This window comes from Schistocerca piceifrons, chromosome X, assembly GCF_021461385.2.
Source record: "Schistocerca piceifrons isolate TAMUIC-IGC-003096 chromosome X, iqSchPice1.1, whole genome shotgun sequence".
Taxonomy (NCBI): Eukaryota; Metazoa; Arthropoda; class Insecta; order Orthoptera; family Acrididae; genus Schistocerca; species Schistocerca piceifrons.
Window position 1 is genome coordinate 754,879,926 of NC_060149.1, and position 23,242 is coordinate 754,903,167.

The window sequence follows — 23,242 nt, forward strand, 5'->3', positions numbered from 1 at the left end:
TTTTCCTGCTTTAAGGAACCATTTTTTTTATTTTTTTTTATTTTATTTTATTTTTTTTTTTTTTGGGAGGGGGGCTGCGATGCTCATCAAGATTGTGTATATCACTTCGATTACCACTAAAGCCCAGTTGATTTTCCGAATTAGTTATGGGTTTCACAACGTGAAACTGAGTCCTCTCATGCAATGAGGCTCAAAGCAGACAGTTTGAGTATCTATTGTAAATTTATTCGAGCACACCTTTTTTGTGGCCTAGTCTGACGTGAACTGGGCGGTTCATTGCCGCAAATCAGGTAATGTGTGCATAGCCAGATCAACAGGGTTCCAAGTCAAAATGCAGATCCAGAGAAGCGAGGTGCCAGTTTTATTTGTGAATATCCTGTAGCGTAGCGGGCCGACGGCCATTCTCATGTGCTGTGTTTGCTGCGAGCCCTGGAGGCGCGGTAGCTCTAAGCGGAACTATCTGTCTCTCAAATAATTTCGCCTCCACTCTGTCTCCATATCGCTGGATTGGCGGGACATTAGACCTTTAATTATTGTATGTTTCATGCAAGCGTTTTTCCCATATTCGGCAACATATAGACATCTTGCGCAAAATTCAAAGCCGACATCTTAAATACGACACAAAAATTAATTTATAAAAAATGGCTCTGAGCACTCTGCGACTTAACTTCTGAGGTCATCAGTCGCCTAGAACTTAGAACTAATTAAACCTAACTAACCTAAGGACATCACACACATCCATGCCTGAGGCAGGATTCGAACCTGTGACCGCAGCGGTCTCTCGGTTCCAGACTGAAGCGCCTAGAACCACACGGCCACTCCGGCTGGCTAATTAATTTATAATTGAGCGAAGACTGTCGGTGAGGTGCTGAAACAACATGTGTAGTGAGACGGAGAGACGTGTGAAAAATTGCCTGTAATTTCTTATTATCAACAAAAAATGTATCTAAGCATGGTAGCAAAATGTCATACAAGAATGGTTTGAAATTTTGAAGTAATAAGTAGTAATTCTTCTCGAAACGAGTGAAGTTCAAGAGAGCACCTTTTCGAGCAAAACGAAACGACGAGACGAACTTCAAGGGCCTCTCTGCCAACAACATAAGAATAGGGCATTAAGAATAATGTAACCAAGCTGTGAACGAAGTGACAATACTCACATATGTCTTGATATTAGTTGATGTTTTCTTTCTCTTCCTCTTTCACATGGCGCAATATAGGTGCCAAAACGTTGAATTTAAAGACCTATTCATTAGAGATGCAATACGATTTTTCTTAGACAGAAATGGGAAAGGAAACTTTTGAGATTTACGGAAAGCAGATAAACGTAAATCATGATGATGGAAAGGAGATTTGAATCCCAATCATTCACACAATCAGCTCAGAGTCACATTCACTGGGCCACCTCTATTAATTAGCTTTTCGCTTACTAATTGATTCTTTCGTCCGCTTAGCGCTATACCAACAGAGATTGAGCTATCATTAGTAAAAGATGCGAAGGCTTTCAGCCAAGTAAATTACATAGGCTGTTTGACTGTTACACATACAAACGAAAGGGACAATGAAACAATCAAACAATCCTAATGATCATAGGTCTTCAAACCAATGGTTTCCCCAGTATAACGTACACAAGTGTAATCATGCCAGTATGACAACACTGTTCGTGTACAAGGCGTGCAGTTCGGTAGTTTTGGTGCACTATATAAATAACATAGTAAATAGTAAGATTACCGGTAATATTCGTAGACTGGTCGTGAAAGAAACGTAAATGAATGTGTAAGAGAGAAAATGGGAGTCGATGGCTGCTCTCGTTTTTTGTTTGTCTGATTCAAATGGTTCAAATGGCTCTGAGCACTATGAGACTTAACTTCTGTGGTCATCAGTCCCCTAGAACTTAGAACTACTTAAACCTAACTAATCTAAGGACATCACACACATCCATGCCCGAGGTAGGATTCGAACCTGCGACCGTAGCAGTCCCGCGGTTCCGGACTGCGCGCCTAGAACCACTAGACCACCGCGTCCGGCTTGTCTGATTCCTTGCCTTGCACATAATTAGAACCATACATCATTGAGTGTTCGTCCATTGTGTATTTCATATCCTCGCAGTATATAAATTGCATTTTATATGTAGTACAAATTAGTTGATAGCATAACTTCTACTCTTTTATGTAAACAAAGCAATTATTTTTGGTACAAATACAGTTTGCACGCCGAAACATTACAGATATATATAATAATTATTTAGTACTCAGTAGAACTTTCTTCATCATCATCAAAGGTAAGAATTACCTGTTATTACTGATAAATGCGAAAGTTGTTTATAAATAACAAAAAATGTTCAAATGTGTGCGAAATCTTATAGGACTTAACTGCTAATGTCATCAGTCCCTAAGCTTACACACTACTTAACCTAAATTAACCTAAGGATAAGTACACACACCAATGCCCGAGGGAGGACTCGAACCTCCGCCGGGACCAGCCGCAGAGTCCCTGACTGCAGCGCCTTAGACCTCTCGACTAATCCCGCGCAGCTTATAAATAACAGAAACATGTTTTATATAAGTTCGACAACGTATTGGAGTGACGTTTGATATTTTTTGTGAGTTTTGTTATTTTACATTTTTACGGAGGAAATTGCGTTTTTAGGACTATATGGTATATCTTTATCGTTTTCTTTATTTTTATTGGCACGTATGTTTCACCTTACAAACCAACAGTTTTCGAATAAAATCCAAATGTAACATTGAAAATTTCAGTTTTTTTATAAATGCTAATTATTCTTAAGCAACAAAAATTTCCCATTAATTACACGGCTCTTTACATATCCTCACTCAGTTTCTAGATCGTTCTCCGCTTCTGGTTTTTGGGGAATGTAGTAAGACACGGATCACATACCGGTACGTAAAGAAAGCGATCGTTATGAGGCAACGCCTGATAAGTATGCAACACACTCATTACACAGGTAACGCGGATACGACCTTAACTAACCAAAGCTACTAGAAAAGTGCCGCATTCTACACTTATGGTATGTTACGCAGCAAGGTGATGAGGTAATGCAGCAGTAGCAGGAACTAAGCTGTCACGTGACGGAGCACAGGCACGCTCCCATGAAAACACCGCACTTGCTGTGTTGCAGTGCCAACAAATATAATCGCGGGCAATGTTTTTGCGGATCGCGGGCAATATTTTCGCTGTTCGCGGGCATGCGTGACACCTTACGGTAAACACAATTACATTTGTTGACTATGAGAAAGAGAAGGGAATTATCGTGCCGCCGGAGAAGATGAGGGAGCCAAAATTATAAAGCTGAGCAAGAGTACGGGTTCCAAAGCAATCGATCATAGTGGAATTCAAGTTTCTAGGCCAAAGAAGGAAAAGCAGGATGCCCACAGTAAGTATTCCATTGACAATATGGATAAATATTTTACCAGGCAGTAATTTATACGCTATTACGAACAATATGAAGAAGCACCACTTCGCGAAAACTGAACTTCAATGCTGCAAGGAAATTCTTAGAATTGTTGTTCTGTCTGTGGCATTTAGTTTTAAATGGTGCAGAAATAAACATGTTACGTGCGAACGAGAGGACATAGCCGAGAAACGGCATACTACAGTAGCTTTTTACGGAAGAATGGAGCATCAGAAACATTTGTTTAAGTAACAAAACGAAAACGATTGACAATAACCGTTAGCAGGCTAATTTGTAAATCATTACAACCACTTTCTCTTAATGGCGAACGCTCAGGTCAGCAATCATTAGCGGTAACAAACAATTCGGTACCTCGCAAGGAAAGGGGTGGGATCGACGTTTTGAAACCATATGTAAGGTGGTGGGCAAATAAAAACGTTAATAAGACAATTAAAATGACGCATTGAAGGATTAGGAGTAAGATAAATACAATTAATTGTATGAAAATAATGAATAAAAGCATTCTGATGAAGTTTTGAAAGCTTACCTTTAAAACCACGCCATCTGCTTTGAACTCTCAACCTCTTGCTTGACACAAATGCGTCTTAAGCCTATACGCTACTCCACTGCTCGACAAAGAAGACGTTTGTTTTAATGTATTCACCCATCACGCGAAATACGTTTTGTTAATCACTCGCAGTGTCTTTACCCATTCGAAATATATCGAGCCGTTGCAGGTAAGTGTCCAAAATGTTTGATTATAATAACATTCAACCAGTGTTCACGCCGCAGTTGTTTTCCATAATGCTCATGACGAGGCAGAAGTAGTAAAACATTCTCGCATATATTATATAAGACTTTTAAACATCTCATCTTATATATATATATATATACACTGAAGAGCCAAAGAAACTGGTACACCTCCCTAATTTCATGTAGGGCCCTCGCAAACAGGCAAAAGTGCCGCAACTCGACAAATGTCTGAAGTAGTGCTGGAGAGAACTGACAGCAATAATCCTGCAGGGCTGTCCTTAGATCCGTAAGAGTACGCGAGAGTGGAGATCTCTTCTGAACAGCACTTTGCAAGTCATCCCAGATATGCTCAATAATGTTCTTGTTTGGGGAGTTTTGTGGCCAGCGGAAATGTTTTATATCAGAAGGGTGTTCTTGGAGCCACTCTGTAGCAATTCTGGACGTGTAGCGTGTCGCATTGTCCTGCTGGAATTGCCCAAGTTCATCGGAATTCACAATTGACATGAATGGTTGCAGGTGATCAGACAGCATGCTTACGAATGTGTCACCTGTCAGAGTCGTATACAGACTGTTGTGTACATAGTTCCGTGTAGTCAGCGCGTACACAACTTTCCCAATAGAGCGCGCCCCGCTAAGCACAACAGTGCAGGCGCAGCGCTCGACCATCTCTGCACTACGAAATGGCGCTGTCTTAGAGACGGACCAAATTCTGCTTCCGCCGATCAGCGTATTAATATCTAACGCAGCCAATGAGATTGCTGCTAACGTAGAACCTTTTCTCCTCGCGGATCACACTCGTGCAGTGATACCTGAACGCTCGAGGTATTATAACGAGTGTACAGACCTCCGATTAACCAGTCTGCGTTAGTCTGTACCAGTCTATAGTCAAGTTTCAGTCTGCGCCTAATAAGATTATTATATTCCTGTACATAGCCATGAAGATAAATGTATAGACACTTTGTCAAATATCAGAGATATGTGAGAATAAGATTAACGTACCAAGGCCATAGGAACTTCAGATTGTCAATTGTAAATAGCATCCAGAATCAAGTTAAGTAAGGTTTATGATTGTTATTATTTTAATAAATGTGTGTGAAAATTAATCAAGTTCTGTTTAAAGTTGGTCACCATCAATCTGCTACTCTAAGCGTGCAAGTGGTATTTCTATCGTCTGACCCAACGGCGGAAGATAAACACGCCACGATAAGACCACGAGACATATTGCTGACACTCGCCTACTTCGTTAGAGCGACAAGTCAAATAATCTGATGGTGTGTGTACTGAAGGTCTTACAGTACGTACACTACACAGACTATCAGGGGTCCACTATCTCTCCAAGTGCACACGCCTCACACCATTACAGAGCCTCCACCAGCGTCAACGGTCCCCTGCTGACATGCAGGGTCCATGGATTTATGGGGTTGTCTCCATACCCGTACACGTCCATCCGCTCGATACAATCTGAAACGACACTCGTCCGACCAGTCAACATATTTCCAGTCATCAACTGTCCAATTTCGGTGTTGACGGACCCAGGCGACGCGTAAAGCTCTGTGTCGTGCACTTATCAAAGGTACGCGAGTGGGTTTTCGGCTCTGAAAGCCCATATCGATGATGTTTCGTTGAATGTTTCGCACGCTGACACATTTTTGATGGCCCAGTATTGAAATCAGCAGCAATTTGCGGAAGGGTTGCATTTCTGTCACACTGAAAAGTTCTCTTCAGTCGTCGTTGGTCCCGTTCTTGTAGGATCTTTTTCCGGCAGCAGGGATGTCGGAGATTTAATGTTTTACCGGGTTCCTGATATTCATGGTACACTCGTGAAATGATTGTACGGGAAAATCCCCACTTCATGGCTACCTCGGAAATACTACGTCCCATCGTTCGTGCGCCGACTGTAACACCACATTCAAACTCACTTAAATTCTTGATAACCTTCCATAGTAGCAGCAGTAACCGATCTAGCAACTGCGCCAGGCACTCGTCTTGTATATGCTCTGCCGACCGCAGCGTCGTATTCTACCTGTTTACATGTCTCTGTGTTTGAATACGCATGCATATACCATTTCCTTTGGCGCCGATAATCTCACTTCATAGAATTGGTTAAATTGGTACATCAGATTTACATACTGGTAAACCATTGGTGTTAGACAAGTGACACTCGGGAACCGCTGGTACATCGGGTTATCAAAATATATTCAGTCCTAACATATAACCACAAGAGCAAATATCGCATTCGGATTTCGAAATTAGATTTTCGTCATTCACAAACTGTGGCGCATGTAAACGTGGTGACGCCGGGCGATGTGTGGCAGCACTCCATCTGTAAGAATATGGAGTGTACGCCAGCATTATTTCCCCGCCGGCCTCTGTGGCTTAGCGGCTCTAGTCGCTTTAGTCCGGAACCGCGCTGCTGCTACGGTCGCAGGTTCGAACCCTGCCTCGGGCATGGATACGTGTGACGCCCTTACATTAGTTAGGTTTAAGTAGTTCTAAGTCTAGGGGACTGATGACCTCAGATGTAGTCCCATAGTGCTTAGAGCCATTTGAATCATTATTTCCCCACCCTGTTTATCGGACGTAAACATGACGATGCTACCACCGTGGCAAGATGACCACTTCGCTTTGCCGAGTAATAACCACTAGTAAATAGCGCTTCAATAACAAGTGTATCGGTAGTGGTTTGGCAATACCATGACCCCTGGTACCCCGAGATGAGCCCGGTGGAATTGTTTGTGCGCGTGTGTGTGTGTGGTGGTGGTGGAGGGGGGGGGGGGGGGGGGGGGGAGGGTATTTAAATGCTTTGGCGTAGCCCAGCCATGTTGATAGTGGTGGTGAACTCGGGAAATGGATTGTGGGTCGTTGTCAATGGATTCAGAACACTCCTAGGATATTTGAGCGTGTACAGGCATCGATAAGGAGACATGCTGAAGCCAGCATTCCTATGAACGGTGACCATGAGGAACGCATGTGCTACTGTATTTGTCTTCCAGTCCGGCCGCGGTGGTCTAGCGGTTCTAGGCGCGCAGTCCGGAACCGCGCGGCTGCTACGGTCGCAGGTTCGAATCCTGCCTCGGGCATGGATATGTCTGATGTTCTTAGGTTAGTTAGGTTTAAGTAGTTCTAAGTTCTAGGGGACTGATGACCACAGATGTTAAGTCCCATAGTGCTCAGAGCCATTTGAACCATTTTTTGTCTTCTAGTGCATGTCTGCAGTTCGGATCCTCGTGGACTCTCTTAAAAGCTGTTCGTGTACTCACGAGGAGAACACGACAAGTGCAATAAACTGTTTTCCCAGAAACATCACTCACTGGAAGAGGAGTCAAAATAAGCGAACACGTGTCTCGGATTACACACTAAAGTGCCAAAAGCCATGGAATACCTCCTAATATCGTGTCCAAACTTTTGCCCGGCGTAGTGCATCAACTGGACGTGGCATACACTCAACACGTCGTTGGAAGTCCTCTGCAGAGATACTGAACTGTGCTGTCTCTATAGCCGTCTATAACTGCAAAAAGCCGGTGCAGGATTTTGTGAAATAATTGTCCCCTCGATTATGTCCCATAAATGTTCGATGGGATTCGTGTCGGACGAACCGGGTGGCCAAATCATTCGCTCCAACTATCCAGAAGGTTCTTCAAACCAATTGCGAACAATTGTGGACCGGTGACATGGCGCATTATCATTCATAAAAATTCCATTGTTGTTTGGGGACATGAAGTCCATCAATGGCTAAAAATTGTCTCCATGTAGCAGTTGCACCAGAGGATCCAATGCACTCCACGTGAACACAGTCCACACTATTATGGAGCCACCACTAGCTTGCACGCTAACTTATTCACAACTTGGATCCAGGGCTCCGTGGGTCTGCGCCACACTGGATCCCTACCGTCAGCTCTTACCAACTGAAGTTGGGACTCAATTGACCAGTAAGCGGTTTTCCAGTCATCTAGGGGCCAACCGATATGGTCACGTGCCCAGAAAAAGCGCTGCATGCGATGTGCTGTTAAGTTGTTTTTCGGGCTACTTATTGTGGTGTCGCCGCCAGACACCACACTTGCTAGGTGGTAGCCTTTAAATCGGCCGCGGTCCGTTAGTATACGTCGGACCCGCGTATCGCCACTGTCAGTGATTGCAGACCGAGCGCCGCCACACGGCAGGTCTAGTCTAGAGGGACTCCCTAGCACTCGCCCCAGTTGTACAGCCGACTTTGCTAGCGATGGTTCACTGCCTACATACGCTCTCATTTGCACAGACGACCGTTTAGCATAGCCTTCAGCTACGTCATTTGCTACGACCTAGCAAGGCGCCATATTCAGTTACTATTCTGAACAGATAATATTGTGAATCATGTACCGTCAAGAGCGACGCTCATCATTAATGGATTAAAGTTAAGTATCAAACTAATTACGTCCGCTTTCTGAATTCTAATTCCTTGTCATGTTCCAGACCTCACGTCAGTACAGTCCTTCCCTCCTCACGCCAGCCTGCGTGAGCTAAAACGCGTGCATTTCGGCCTCCCCTAGTAACACGGTGTTGGCTCTTCTGCCAACACAACACTTATCGCTTTTTTTTATTTCTTCATCTGTAGGTGGTAGATCTGCTTCTGTATTTTCACTAAGATCTGGAAATTCTAGCTTACAGTTTGGCTCTTCACAGTTCAATAATTTTTTAAAGTACTTTCTTAGTATTTCACAATTCTGGCTGTTGCTTAGGCCTACTTTACCATTTTCATCTGCGAAGCAAATACTTGGAGCTTGGCAACCCTTTAGATGACTTTTAAACATCTGATAGAAATTCAGCGAGTTATTTTTTACAAAGTTGTTTTATATGTCAAGAAGTTGTGATTTCTCAAAGATCTTTTATCACTCTTTATTATTCTTGCTGTTTCTTTCCTTTGCATTATAAATTCATCAAGGTGTTCAGGCTTCCCAGAACATTTCCATTTCTTCCACTGTTTTGTTCTTTCTGTAACTGCTTCTCTTTCATTCGACCAGACTTTCCTCTTCATTTTTGTTGTTCCAAGTACATTTTTCGCTGCTCTGTTGATTTCTTTCAATATTTCTTTCCATTTACCTGATTTAGTTACTTTAATTTCTTCTTGAAAATTTTTATTACCTTTTTATGATATTGAGCCTGTCTGTATTATATTTAATTAATTTTTGCTGTATCCTTTGGTTTTTATTGGGGTGGAAAGTTTCAGTTTAATTTTAGTCAGGTAACGATCAGAATCAAATTCCCTGTTTCTTGCAACTTTTACATACATGATTTCTTTAAAATTGCACTTAGAAATAGCCACGTGATCTGACTGGAACTCCCCTAACATTGGATTTGGAGAGATCCATTTTTTGAAGAAGGTTGACATTACCTTCAGCTGAAATGTTCTACAAAGACTGATTAGTCTTGTGCCATTTTTGTTTGTTCTTTTATGGACTGGATAATACCCTACTATTTTTCGAAACGATTTTTCCCTCCCTATTTGTGCATTAAAATCCCCCATTAGTATAACAACATTTGATTTTGGAATGTTTGATATTTCTTCTTCTAGAAGTTCCCAAAATGCTTCTACTTTACTCGGATGTTTTCTTGTTGTCATCACTGATTGGAGCACGACAATTGACAAAGGTATACTGTTTATTTTTGCATTTAACTGTGAGAAGAAATAGTCTTTCTGAACTGGATTTGAATTCTGTAATGTTATCTACTAATTTTTTTGTGAACATAGAAAGCGGTACCAAGTATTGTCATGCCTTCCGTGAGTTTTGTTGCTGGTTTACCCTTAAAAATTCTATGATTTTTGGTTTCTGTAACATTTTCGTCCAAAAATCTTGTTTCTCGAACTGCTAAAATTTGTATTTCATGCTTATCTAAGAGAATTTTAAGTTCTTTTTGTTACCAATTTTTAGTAATAAGTTTACTTTCAAGGTGCCTGCAAAGAATTTTCTTTTGAACTTGAGTTTGGAAGGATACCAAGAATGCTCCGACTCATCCTTAATGCAGATGCTGAGACTCCCCAGAACCCTAGCTCCCGATGCATTGCATAAAGCAATGGTCGATTCCTCTTTCGAGTTACCACCTGCGTTAGTGTTTTTTTCTAGCAGACTTTCCATTCTCCAATTGAAATTGTACTTTGTACATGGTAGGAAATAAATTCCAAGGTAAGATCGGATTGTTAGTCCGAAATGATTATTTTTCATGGTTTTCTCCATTAGGTTCTTCCTCTCTCTCTCTCTCTCTCTCTGCCGTTGTGAATTAGGATTCCTCTTCCACCTTTGAGACCGTTGACCGGTCTTCAACTGTAACCCTAGACAGGGGCCTTCACGGGGTTCTACCATCTGCAGCCAGATGGACCCAGGTTTATTACGAGGTGCTACCCCTCCTCCTTCCTCATCACTTGCGAGATGAGGCCCCGGGCTTGGGACCAGCAGAGGCGGAGTTAGAAACTCTATTATTATTTTTTATTTTTGATTTATCCACCCACGTCCGTAGAAGAATATTGAAGTGAATATTGAAATAACGTTGTCCTTATTCGTCTAATAATTGTATGTCTGGCGAATGAATTAAAAATAAATAATAAATGAATGAGAAAATTATTTGAAATTGTTTTCGGTGAAATTCCTGTAGTGTATCTAGATTTACAATCAATTGCCAGAGCTAGTTTTTGGAAAGGTGATCGGTTATGCTCTGTTTGCTGTGAAATTATTGCCAACGCACGAAGTCTTTAGCATTGTTAGTGAAGTTTCTTTCCCGAGTGAGATTCATATGAAGAAATGTCACTGCGGCGAATCTGCCTTCGTGCGATACTGGTGGTATTCGAAATTTCTGTTTCGAATGTTTCTACAATCGGAATTATCCAAGAGAATGCACAGAATCTTCCTGAAGAATAAATATAAGAATAAATATAAGAACTGATACAAGAACGATATACGATAATATGGGTTGTAACCCCTGAAAGTACAATACACGTACATATTATATAGTAAACGTATGCCATTTAGGAACCCAGCTGTAACTTTATATTAATCAACGCCCTCTTATCCCTCAGCTTGATAAGAAACATTCACGCTGTAACCACCAATAAACATGAGTAGATAAATGAAAGAAAACAAAATAAATAAAAATAATGGGGTTTCGAACATGTGGCGTAAAATTGAGAGGCTGCGAGTCTAGCCACTGTGTCACCAGTTTCGCTGAGATTTTCGAGTTCTGAAATGCTTGTAAAGTACGCCGAATATCTTGAGCGTCGTTTGCTCAGCAAGGGTGCAGTATTTATGGATAAGCTGTGACACATTTACATTTGCTTTGACTCCTTTCACTGAACAAAGTTTCTGGGAAATTGGATTATGGCACTTGCCGTGTTCTCCTCCTAAGTCATAGTAAGTCGTACCTCGAAAACCATTTGTTTCCGTACCTATGTTTATCAGAATTATTTACCTGTTTCGTTGTCCCCTGCTCGCTCCTTTGGTTTGTATCTGTAATAGTTAAGTAGTCTGCACGAAAAGGAAAACAGGTGTTGTAAGAAGTAATCTTTATTAGAGAGTAGTTATTTAAAATGTTAATTTAATATGGAGAAATTTCTTTCTTTACGATGGCAACTTTGTTTTGTATAGATTTCCAACAGAGGTGTTCTGTGGCTGATTTATAGTTGAATTTTCAGGTGCTCTTTTGGCCACGGTGAACATACGACGGCGTATACGTAAAAATGAAGTTATGCATTTCTCCGCATTCAAGATGCTTCTGAAGTAAACACAGCACATCTTCCTCGAGATGAAAAAATTAATTTTTTCCGCGTCAGTTGAACCATATTCAAGATTCTTCAGTTGCAGACGAGATGTATAAAATTAAACACAAGAACACAGCAGATCTTCCTCGAGATGAAAAAATTAATTTTTTCAGCGTCAGTTTAACCATATTCAAGATTCTTCAGTTGCAGACGAGATGGATAAAATTAAACACAAGTTTTAATCAGGCAACTGAGTTGATACTTCACATAGTGAAATACTGATTAGTGATTCGTACTATTACGTTTTAGTTGACAGAGAATGTTGGTGCATCAAATTACACTACTCGCCATTAAAATTGCTACACCACGAAGACGACGTGCTATAGACGCGAAATTTAACCGACAGGAAGAAGATGCTGTGATATGCAAATGATTAGCTTTTCAGAGCATTCACTCAAGGTTGGCGCCGGTGGCGACACCTACAACGTGCTGACATGAGGAAAGTTTCCAACCGATTTCTCATACACAAACAGCAGTTGACCGGCGTTGACTGGTGAAACGTTGTTGTGATGCCTCGTGTAAGGAGGAGAAATGCGTACCATCACGTTTCCGACTTTGATAAAGGTCGGATTGTAGCCTATCGCGATTGTGGTTTATCGTATCGCGACATTGCTGCTCGCGTTGGTCGAGATCCAATGACTGTTAACAGAATAAGGAATCGGTGGGTTCAGGAGGGTAATACGGAACGCTGTGCTGGATCCCAACGGCCTCGTATCACTAGTAGTCGAGATGACAGGCATCTTATCCGCATGGCCGTAACGGTTCGTGCAGCCACGTCTCGATCCCTGAGTCAAGACATGGGGACGTTTGCAAGACAACAACCATCTGAACGAACAGTTCGACAACGTTTGCAGCAGCACGGACTATCAGCTCGGAGACCATGGCTGCGGTTACCCTTGACGGTGCATCCCAGACAGGAGTGCCTGTGATGGTGTACTCAACGACGAACCTGGGTGCACGAATGGCAAAACGTCGTTTTTTCGGATGAATCCAGGTTCTGTTTACAGCATCATGATGGTCGCATCCGATTTTGGCGACATCGCGGTGAACGTACATTGGAAGCGTGTATGCGTCATCGCCATACTGGCGTATCACCCTGCGTGATAATATGGAGTGCCATTGGTTACACGTCTCGTTCACGTCTTGTTCGCATTGATGGGACTTTGTACAGTGGACGTTACATTTCAGATGTGTTACGACCCGTGGCTCTACCCTTCATTCGATCCCTGCAAAACCCTACATTTCAGCAGGATAATGCACGACCGCATGTTGCAGGTCCTGTACAGGCCCTTCTGGATACAGAAAATGTTCGACTGCTGCCCTGGCCAGCACATTCTGCAGATCTCTCAGCAACTGAAAACGTCTGGTCAATGGTGGCAGAGCAACTGGCTCGTCACAATACGCCAGTCACTACTTTTGATGAAGTGTGGTATCGTGTTGAAGCTGCATGGGCAGCTGTACCTGTACACGCCATCCAAGCTCTGTTTGACTCAATGCCCAGGCGTATCAAGGTCGTTATTACGGCCATAGGTGGTTGTTCTGGGTACTGATTACTCAGGATCTATGCACCCAAATTGCGTGAAATTGTAATCACATGCCAGTTCCAGCATAATATATTTGTCCAATGAATACCCGTTTGTCATCTGCATTTCTTGTCGGTGTAGCAATTGTAATGGCCAGTAGTGTAGTATAAAGTAAGGCTGGAACATTAAGGGGGATTATGTGAATCAAGTAATTATATAAGTTATCCGTTTGGTGGCTCCTGATGGTTTTGCTGTTATACAGGGCCGCCCACGGCGAGCCAAACGGCACGCAGACATGGGGTGTGGGGTGTGCGGGCCGTGGGCGGGCCAAGCCTCGGTCTGCTTCAGGTTTGCCGGTTCATTCTCGGAAGTACGCGGTACAGCCGACAATTTATTTAGGCTTGCGGTGCGGCGTTTTTCGGCCAGCACGCCTCTTTTCAGCTCGGCAGAATCGTGGTGTGAGTGCTGTTTACCCTTCGCTATTTGTTCGTAGTATGACATTCGTTCATAGGTCCAGTGGCTGTTCGCACAAGAAGAGGTAGACTAGCTATGTATCGTCATAAACCTATAAAAATGATTGTGAATGATAGAAGAGAGGGATGAGAATTCTCAGTATCTATTATGCAGTTGCGTAATCAATGCGTACTGCGAATTTGCTATGAAACGACATTACAACACCAAGGAAAAAACTTTGAAGGCTTACTTGACAATGAAAGAGCAATAAGTTTTTGTATCGATCAAGAAGGACATTGAACTAAATTCGGGCAAGCATCGTGTGAAGAAGTCGCTTGTACGAGTAGTGCTGGTACGAATAGCAAAGTATCTGAAGTCGCACGTATTATTTCACTGTCAGTTACAACAGTTTCTGAGGATTTGAACGAAGGGAATGGAGACTATACATCTAGCTGAATGTGCTTTTAACTACGATCAGTCATCTCCAGGTTGCTGTCTCGGGGTGTAGTGGTGGCGAAGTATCTGGTGCGTCGTATGAGACACCTCCGGTGTCGCTTGTTTTGCCCACGGGCTCTGCTTCCGAGGCACATCCTAGTGTGCCCGACGCGGTGGATCCGCCCTCACAGCAGGATGAGTGGCGGGTGGTAACGCGTTCGCGTCACTCAAGGCAGAGGGCCGATGTAGAGACAGGCTGCCCATTCATCCTATGAGTGGACAGGTCGGCGCTCCAGCAGCGTTCGAGCTGGCAGGCGGTGAGGGGGGGAGGGGGGGGGGGGTTACTAGTCATTTGGAGCTCCAATGTTAGGGGCGTTATGGAGCTCCTTAGGCAGATAGCGTTTAGGGCTGGAAAGAAAGCCTATGTACCTCATCCGAGATGTGGAGGCTGCCTTGCATGTGGCTGCCAAGCGTGCGGTGTGCAGTGGTCTGCACGTTGTGGCTCACGTCGGCACCAACGACGCCTGTCGCATGGGTTTTGAGGCGATCCTCAGTTCGTGCAGGCGGCTGGCGGAGGTGGTTATGACTGCTGGCCTCGCGCGCGGGATGGAAGCAGAGCTTGCAATTTGCAGCATCGTTCCCAGAGTTGATCGGGGTCCTTTGGTTTGCACCCGAGTGGACAGTCTCAGCCAAAGCCCTCGTCAATTCTGTGATGCTCTTGGCTAAAGATTTCAAGACCTGCCTTGTCGTTTGGGGATTTGTGGGACTCCTCTTGATATGTCAGGGGTGCACTGCACAAAGGAAGCAGCTACTCGGGTACCAGAGTACTTGTGAAGTGCACACGAGGGTTTTTAAGACTAGGCAATAGTTTGAGGTAGTCTGATGATCACTCTTCAGCCCATATACAGTAAGGGAAGTCAAACAGCGTTCAGAATAAAGACACTTCAACTGTCATAATTTTATGAGTAAACTGTCAAAGTATTTGTAATAAAGTTCCCGAGTTTACTGCCCTCCAGCAAAGTTCTCGCGCTCATATTGTTCTTGGAACCTAGAGCTGGTTGAAACCCGAACTGGAAAGCTCTGAGATGTTTAGCGAGTCGTGGAACGTACATCGGAAAGACAGATTAGATGCCATAGGAGGGGGGAGTGTTCATTTCAACTGACAAATATGTTGTCTCTATTGAGGTCGAGCTTGGGTGTGACAGTGAAGTCATCTGGTCACGTGTATCAGGTTTAGGTGAAACCAAGAAATTGTTCGATGTTTTCACCGGCCATCCGATTCCGCTTTGACAGTTCTAGAGTCATTCATGGAAAGTCTACGGTCAATAGCGCGTCAGCCCACACGCAATGGAACAATGGAAGTATCTTAGACCTTGTAGCTGCAAATAGGTTGTACCTTATTGACAATGTCTGTACAGAAACGAGGATTATCTATCATGATATTATAGCAACTATGATTACGAAAGTTAACAAATCAGTCAAGAAGGCTGGGAGAGTGTTTCTGCTGATAGAGCAGGTAAGCAGTTATTAGCATCTCAATTAGACAGTGAACTGGAATCACTTACTTTCAGTAAGATGGATGTCTAGGAATTATGGGCAAAATTTAAGCAGATTGTAAGTCGTGGTCTGGAGAGTTATGTGCCTAGTAAGTGGATAAAGGATGGAAAAGACCCACCTTGGTTTACTAACTAGATTCGGCGGATACTCAGGAAGCAGAGACTGTTGCACTCTCGGTTCAAAAGGGAACGCACAAATTATGACAAGCGAAGGTTAGTAGAGATTCGTGCGTCTGTGAAAAGATCTATGCGCGAAGCATACAACAACTACCATCACACCTTACTAAAAGATCTGGCAGAGAACCCAAGAAAATTATGGTCATATGTAAGTTGAAAATAGCAAAATGAAAGCCGAAGGTTTAAATTTCACGTTCAAGAAATCGTTCACACGGGAGAATATTACCAACATACTGTCATTTGACGATCGGACAGACTCCCGTATGGACGACATAGTAATAAATATCCGTGGCGTAGAGAAAAAACTGAAAGATGAGAAAGCAAATAAATCACTAGGTCCGGATGGAATCCCAGTTCGACTTTATGAAGAGTATTCTACGGCATTGGCCCCCTACCTACATTACATATATCGTGAATCTCTCACCCAGCACAAAGTCCCAAGCGACTGGAAAAAAAGTGCAGGTGACTCCAGTATATAAGAAAGGTAAAATAACGGATCCGCAAAAGTACAGATCAATGTCCCTAACTTCTGTTTGCTGCAGAATCCTTGAACATATTCCCAGTTCAAATATAATAAACTTTGAGATTCAGAAACTTATGTCCACGAATCACCATCGTTATAGAAAGCATCTCTCGCGCAAAACACAGCTTTCCCTTTTCTCACAGGATGTACTGCGAACAATGACTGAAGGGCAATAGGTTGATTCCATATTTCTAGGTTCCCGGAAAGCATTTGTCTCGGTGCCTCGTTTCAGGCTGTTAACGAAGGTACGAACATATAGAATAAGTTCACAGAAATGTGAGTGGCTCAAAGATTTCTTAAATAAAAGAACCCCGTATGTTGTCCTCGACGGCGAGTGCTCATCAGAGATAAGGGTATCGTCAGGAGTGCCGCAGGGAAATGTGATAGGACCGCTGTTATTCTCTGTATACATAAATGACTCGGCGGACAGAGTAGGCAGAAATCAGCGGTTGTTTGCTGATAATGCCGTGGTGTACGGTAAGGTGTCGAAATTGAGTGACTGTAGAAAGATACAAGACGACTTAGACAAAATTTCTATTTGATTTGATGAACGGCAGCTGGATCCGAATGTAGAAAAGTGTAAGTTAATGCGGATGAGTAGCAACAATAACCCCGAAAATGTTCGGATACACCATTAGTAGTGCCCTGCTTGACACAGTCATGTCGTTTAAAGATCTGGGCATAACGTTCCAAAGTGATATGAAATGGAACGAGCATGTGAGGATTGTGGTAGGGATGACGAATTGCCGACTTCGGGTTATTGCGAGGATTTTAGGAACGTGCGGTTTATCTGCAAAGGAGATTGCATATAGGATATTAGTGCGATCTTTCTTGAGTACTGCTGGAGTGTTTGAGAGCCATACCAGGTCGGATGAAAGGAAGACATCGAAGCAATTCAGAGGCGGGCCGTTAGATTTGTTACCGGTAAGTTCGAACGACACGCAAGTGTTACGGAGATGCTTCGGGAACTCAAATGGGAATCCGTGGATGGAAGAAGATGTTATTTCCAATGAACATTATTGAGAAAATTTAGAGAACTGGTATTTGAAACTGACTGCCGAACGATTATACTGCCGCCAACATACATTCCGCGTAAGGACCACGAAGATAAGATACGAGAAATTAGGGCTCATACGGAGGCATATAGATAGTCGTTTTTCCCTCGCTCTATTTGCGAGTTGGTCAGTAAAGGATATAACAAGTAGTGGTTCAGGGTACCCTCCGCCACGCACCGTACGGTGGCTGGCGGAGTATCGATGTAGATGTAGATCTTATACTGCAAAATATAAGGGGCATGCCTGTAACGATTATTCGATTTAAAACCAACTATTGCTGAATTTATGAAGGAAAAAAGTGCAGGAACGAAAATTAGAACATTCGGAACGGATTGCAGATTTCGCATTTCAAGTGTTCTTAGCTGCACACTGCCCAAGGGATGACTCTACAATTTCAAAAACAAGTTATTTTTCATTTGATGGGGATGCATTTAAAAAGAAAATCGTATTGTAGAATGGAAAAATTCTGACAAAAAACGTCTCCCATCTCCCTAAGTTGAATGGCATTAAAGACAATGCGACGTTTGAAAAATTTATTATTACCCTGGAACAATTACTAGGATAGTTTTCTAAACGTTTTTGAGGACACCGCCAATCTTACGTGTGCTTTCGAGACCGTTTACCGTTTTAGCTGAAAGCGCCCCTGTGTATGTGCAAATGTAACTGGTTGATCTGCAATGTAATTCCCGTTTAAAGAGAAATCCTTTTACCATTATTAGTTTCACATTGTCTTGATGAAGATGCTGATTCTGTAACCGACGTCCAGTTAATGAAAAGCCTCTTCAGTTGATTTTTTTAGAATTTTATTGATTTCACACGACCGGTTTCGGTCTTTACTCGTATATTAGGATATTATCAAGTGCATCTGAACGTTAAGCCGTAGAGAAGCAACGTCAAATGATCATTTGATGTTGCTTCCCTACAGCGTAACTTTCAGATGCACTTAATGGCGTAATATGAAAGCCGAAACCGATCGTGTGAACTTAATAAATTTCTAAAAAAAGCAACGGGAGCGGCTTTTCATTCATTAAAATCCTTTGACTTTTAAAATGTCCGGTATGCCTACACTGTTTTCCCCAGGCAGAGTTCACACTTCTCCACAACGAGTTTGCAAAGGTGACAAAAAGTTTTGATCAGAATGTGTGTGAAAGGCTTTCTTTCTGTTATGAAACTAAATAAGTCACGATTACGTGGGAACCTGAGTGCGAATATTTGTGAAATTTTCTTCGTCGGACTGTATGACAACTGTTTGTACCAGATAAAGATTACGTTATTTTTACAGCCGGCCAAAAATAATACCGAAAACCTGTTTCCTCTGTCATCTGTGTTGTTGAGACATATGAAACGAATTCGTGTACAGTACGACTGCATTGCCATTTAAACACGGCGTCTTCGCCGTTTACCCCTTTTCTCCCACTTCCCGCCCAGACATCGTAGCGTGACGGCGTTCGGAACGTGTAGTCTCAAGAATAAAAATGGCTTTAAAATAGCTGGTTGGTAGCGGCGTAATAGTCACAGGATGTTTCTCGACATTTTCATTCATTTCGCGTTACAGGCTCTGACCATCTTCAGATGACCTGGTGTTTTCTCATAACCTTGCAAAATTACACACGCGTATAATGCTCATAAATTAAGGATAATGCTGATACATGGTGAAACTACGCTCTGGTGGGCAATTTGTAGGTTTAAATCACCTTGGGGTATGACCATGAGGTGAATTTGACCTGTGGTCGTCGCACGGTGGCGCTGGCAGCAGTCCACATACGCAGAGGTGTGTTGACGCATGTCAGAGTACGATGAAGCGAGTACGTGTGCAGACGTTTTCAGACATGCTAATGGTGACTATGTGTTGAAAATGGCTCAAAGAACACATATTGATGACGTTATGAGGGGTAGAATACTAGGGTGACTGGAGGCTGGTCAAAAACAGCAGGTCATAGCACAGGCCCTCCGTGTGCCACAAGTGTGATCTCAAGATTACGGCAACGAGTCCAGCAGACAGGAAACGTGTCCAGGCGCTACATTACGGGACGTCCACAGTGTACAACACCACAAGAAGGCCCATATCTCACCATCAGTGCCCGCAGACGGCCATGCTCGGGACCCTACCGCAGCCACTGGAACAGTTGTCTCCAGACACACAGTCTACAGACGACTGAACAGACATGGTTTATTCACCCGGAGACCCCCAAGGTGCATTTCACTGACCCCTGGTCACAGGAAAGCCCGTAAAGCCTGGTGTCAAGAACACAGTATATGGTCACTGGAACAGTGGTCCCATGTTATGTTCACGGACGAGTCCAAGTATAGTCTGAACAGTGATTTTCGCCGGGTTTTCATATGTCGTGAACCAGGAACCAGATACCACCCCTTAATGTCCTTGAAAGGGACCTGTATGGAGGTCGTGATTTGATGGTGTGCGGTGGTATTATGATTGGTGCACGTCTTTGACAGAGGAACTGTAACAGGCCAGGTGTATCGGGACGTCACTTTGCACCTGTATGTCCGCCTTTTCAGGGGTGCAGTGGATCCCACCTTCCTCCTGATGAATGATAACGCACGGCCCCACCAAGCTGCTATCGTGGAGGAGTACCTTGAAACAGAAGATATCAGGCGAATGGAGTGGCCTGCCTGTTCTCCAGACCTAAACCCCATCGAGCACGTCTGGGATGCTCTCGGTCGACGTATCGCTGCATGTCTTGAAACCCCTACGACACTTCAGGAGCTCCGACAGGCACTGGTGCAAGAATGGGAGGCTACACCCCAGCAACTGCTCGACCACCTGATCCAGAGTATGCCAACCCGTTGTGCTGCCTGTGTACGTGTTCATGGTGATCATATCCCATATTGATGTCGGGGTAAATGCGCATGAAACAGCAGCGTTTTGCAGCACATGTGTTTCGGGACGGTTTTCTCAACTTATCACCAATACCGTGGACTTACAGATCTGTGTCGTGTGTGTTCCCTATGTGCCTATGCTATTAACGCCAGTTTTGTGTAGTGCCACCTTGTGTGGCACCATATTCTGCAATTATCCTTAATTTATGAGTATGAGTGTATATCACCATATAACGAGATATTTAAGACGTAAAACTTACCCTCTGATATAAAGTGAACAAACAGTTTTGACAAAGTTGTCAATGAACGTCAAAATCATCGGAGAACACTATGTCTGTAAAGTCGACCACTCTATCGGCAAACTTATGTTTACTTACTTTGGAATCAGGAACTGTGATGCGCTTGTGGTCTCCGCGATGATCCTATTCAATTATCAGCCATAGGCACTTGAAGAAATCGAATAGGTTCATCGCGGAAGACAACAGCCGCATTCTCTGATGATGTCGCTTTTGACATTCATTGACAACTTTGTCAGAATTGTTTGTTCACTTTGTTTCAAAGGGTATGTGTTACGTCTTAAATGTCTTGTTGTATGGCGATTTAGAATAGGGGCTCCATTTATACATCTGTTTAATTTTGGAAGATTGTGAAAAAATATATGTGTCACCAAGTCATCTGAAGATGGGCAGAGCCTGAAACGCGAAATGAATAAAAGAAGGGTCCATAAACATTCTGTGACTATTTTGCTACCAACCAGCTATTTTAAAGCAATTTTTATTCTTTTGATTACAATGATCGCATGTCTGTATCATGACTTTCAGTCATATCTACGGTAAACGTGTAGTCTCACTGAGCGTTATGGCACGCGGGCTAGGGCACAGCTCTGTGCTGAATTCATGGCCACCTCTGCTTTAATGTGAAGTGTTGTTTATGAGACGATGGAGATGGGGTAGTTTAGAAGAATTATCTGCAAACAAGCTTCTTAAAAGGAAAGCAGTGCTGTTGAGGAGAGGAACATCCCCAAATATAGAAAGGGAAGTCGGCAATCTGCTAAATCTGTAGGGACTGACTGAATATTAGGATGGGCTCCAAAGCCCAGTAGAGTGAGAGTTCAAATCTCATTGAGAGTGGATAAGGTGACTGCGTAAATTTGACGTTCTGGGTTCCGTTTGGTTTGCTTTCACTAATCACGCATCTTTTTCCCTACTCGGCCTATTTAGCAAATGCTCTCGCACGAGATATTGGTAGTGCCTTACTTTTATGGCTGCCATGTTTAAATTGGAACACTGTAATCATACACTGTATGTATTCCGATTTAATGAATTCTTTTCTCAGTAGGCGCAGCATCGGCGCATTACGCGTCAGCACAACCTGCCCAGCCGCTACCCAGCTACAGCTGCGTCAGCAACAGCTTCGCCAACCTACGGCTGCGAGCGGACCAGTACGCTATCCATCCTGGAAAGCTGTAGTATCTCACACACCCAGCTCTCCGGCTGCTCAGCATCGACGCCGTCAACGCACCCGGCCCTTTGTCAAAGAAGGCCCGCATGTGTATCAGGTGCTACCTGCACTTCAGTGCAATAGACCAACACGATCAGTTATATACCTTATATATCTTAACATCGACGCTGTTGCTAATGTCATAATGCCTTCAGTCCATACATCCACGAATATTGTGCGCTGACAACCTTTGTCGTAATCAATGTAAATCATGCCAAATCACTGCAGCTTTGGTGGGCTCGTGTCAGAACAAATAAGCAAACGGGACGGTACAGACGTTAAACATTAATGTTGTAACGAAACAGACTTTTTGAGCACCTAATTTTGTCGTGCTTAAAAAGTGCTGCTAGTATTTTATATATAAAGACTAGATTAAATATACAGACGTAACCAAGCCTGTGTATGTGCAGCTAGAGAAGAAGTTATTCTACATCTTACTAAGGAGAACTATATACTGGAAATTTTCTTTCACCACCCAACTACGTTTAAAGCCTGTAATAATTTTGTTGTTGTTGTAACATGCCAAATTGAAGAATGTGGCACAGAAATATTATGCGGTTTAAGAGTTTTGCTCTGTACTTAAAAAATATTTATCTATGTTGAAATATCTCACAACAGTATTCTGAAAACTATGTGAAAGTAATTACACTAGCCTCTTGTACGTAAACGTCAAATAATTTAAAAATATTTGGTGAAAACATACAGTGATTGCCAAGATCATAACGAATTTTATTCTCAATGTGTTACTTACTGTACCAACATTTCTATTAAAATCTGAATAAATTCTTAGTAAGAATCCCACTTGAAATGTTAGAATGCATATCTTTTTTCTTCTTTTTCTTCTGATGAAATGATATGTTCTACTGCTCTGAGCAGGAATATATATTATAGAAACAGTTATCAAGAAATGGCAGCTAAGACACTCACTACTGCACATTCAACAACTGTTACTTTGTTCTGCGATTAACAAGGAGTGATATTATTTGTACTCGTGTACAATTACATGAGTTACACAAAAGTAACACGAGTAAGCTAACATTGGAAAAAAAATTTCGTTCCACAGTTTATATCAGTGCTGGTTGCTGTATTACTTCTCCAGACCTCCACTGCAAAGCTGTTGTGCTCAACAAGTGAGGTCTAAATAACCTGTAAAACTGTAATCCCGTGAAGGGTGATAAAGTTTGTACAGCTCACTATAGCTCTTATAACACACGACGAATATCATGGAAAACCTTCG

General features: G+C 42.9%; 1 protein-coding gene across 1 annotated transcript in view; it reads left to right on the forward strand.

Moving 5' to 3' along the window:
- Positions 1-22,629, forward strand: part of LOC124723081 (paired mesoderm homeobox protein 2-like) — a 507,093-nt gene extending 484,464 nt beyond the window's left edge. The window contains exon 5 of the mRNA XM_047248258.1: positions 21,844-22,629. Within this exon, the coding sequence (XP_047104214.1) occupies positions 21,844-21,974 (131 nt within the window). The 3' untranslated portion in view covers positions 21,975-22,629. The remainder of the gene's footprint in view (positions 1-21,843) is intronic.
- Positions 22,630-23,242: the final 613 nt, after the last annotated feature.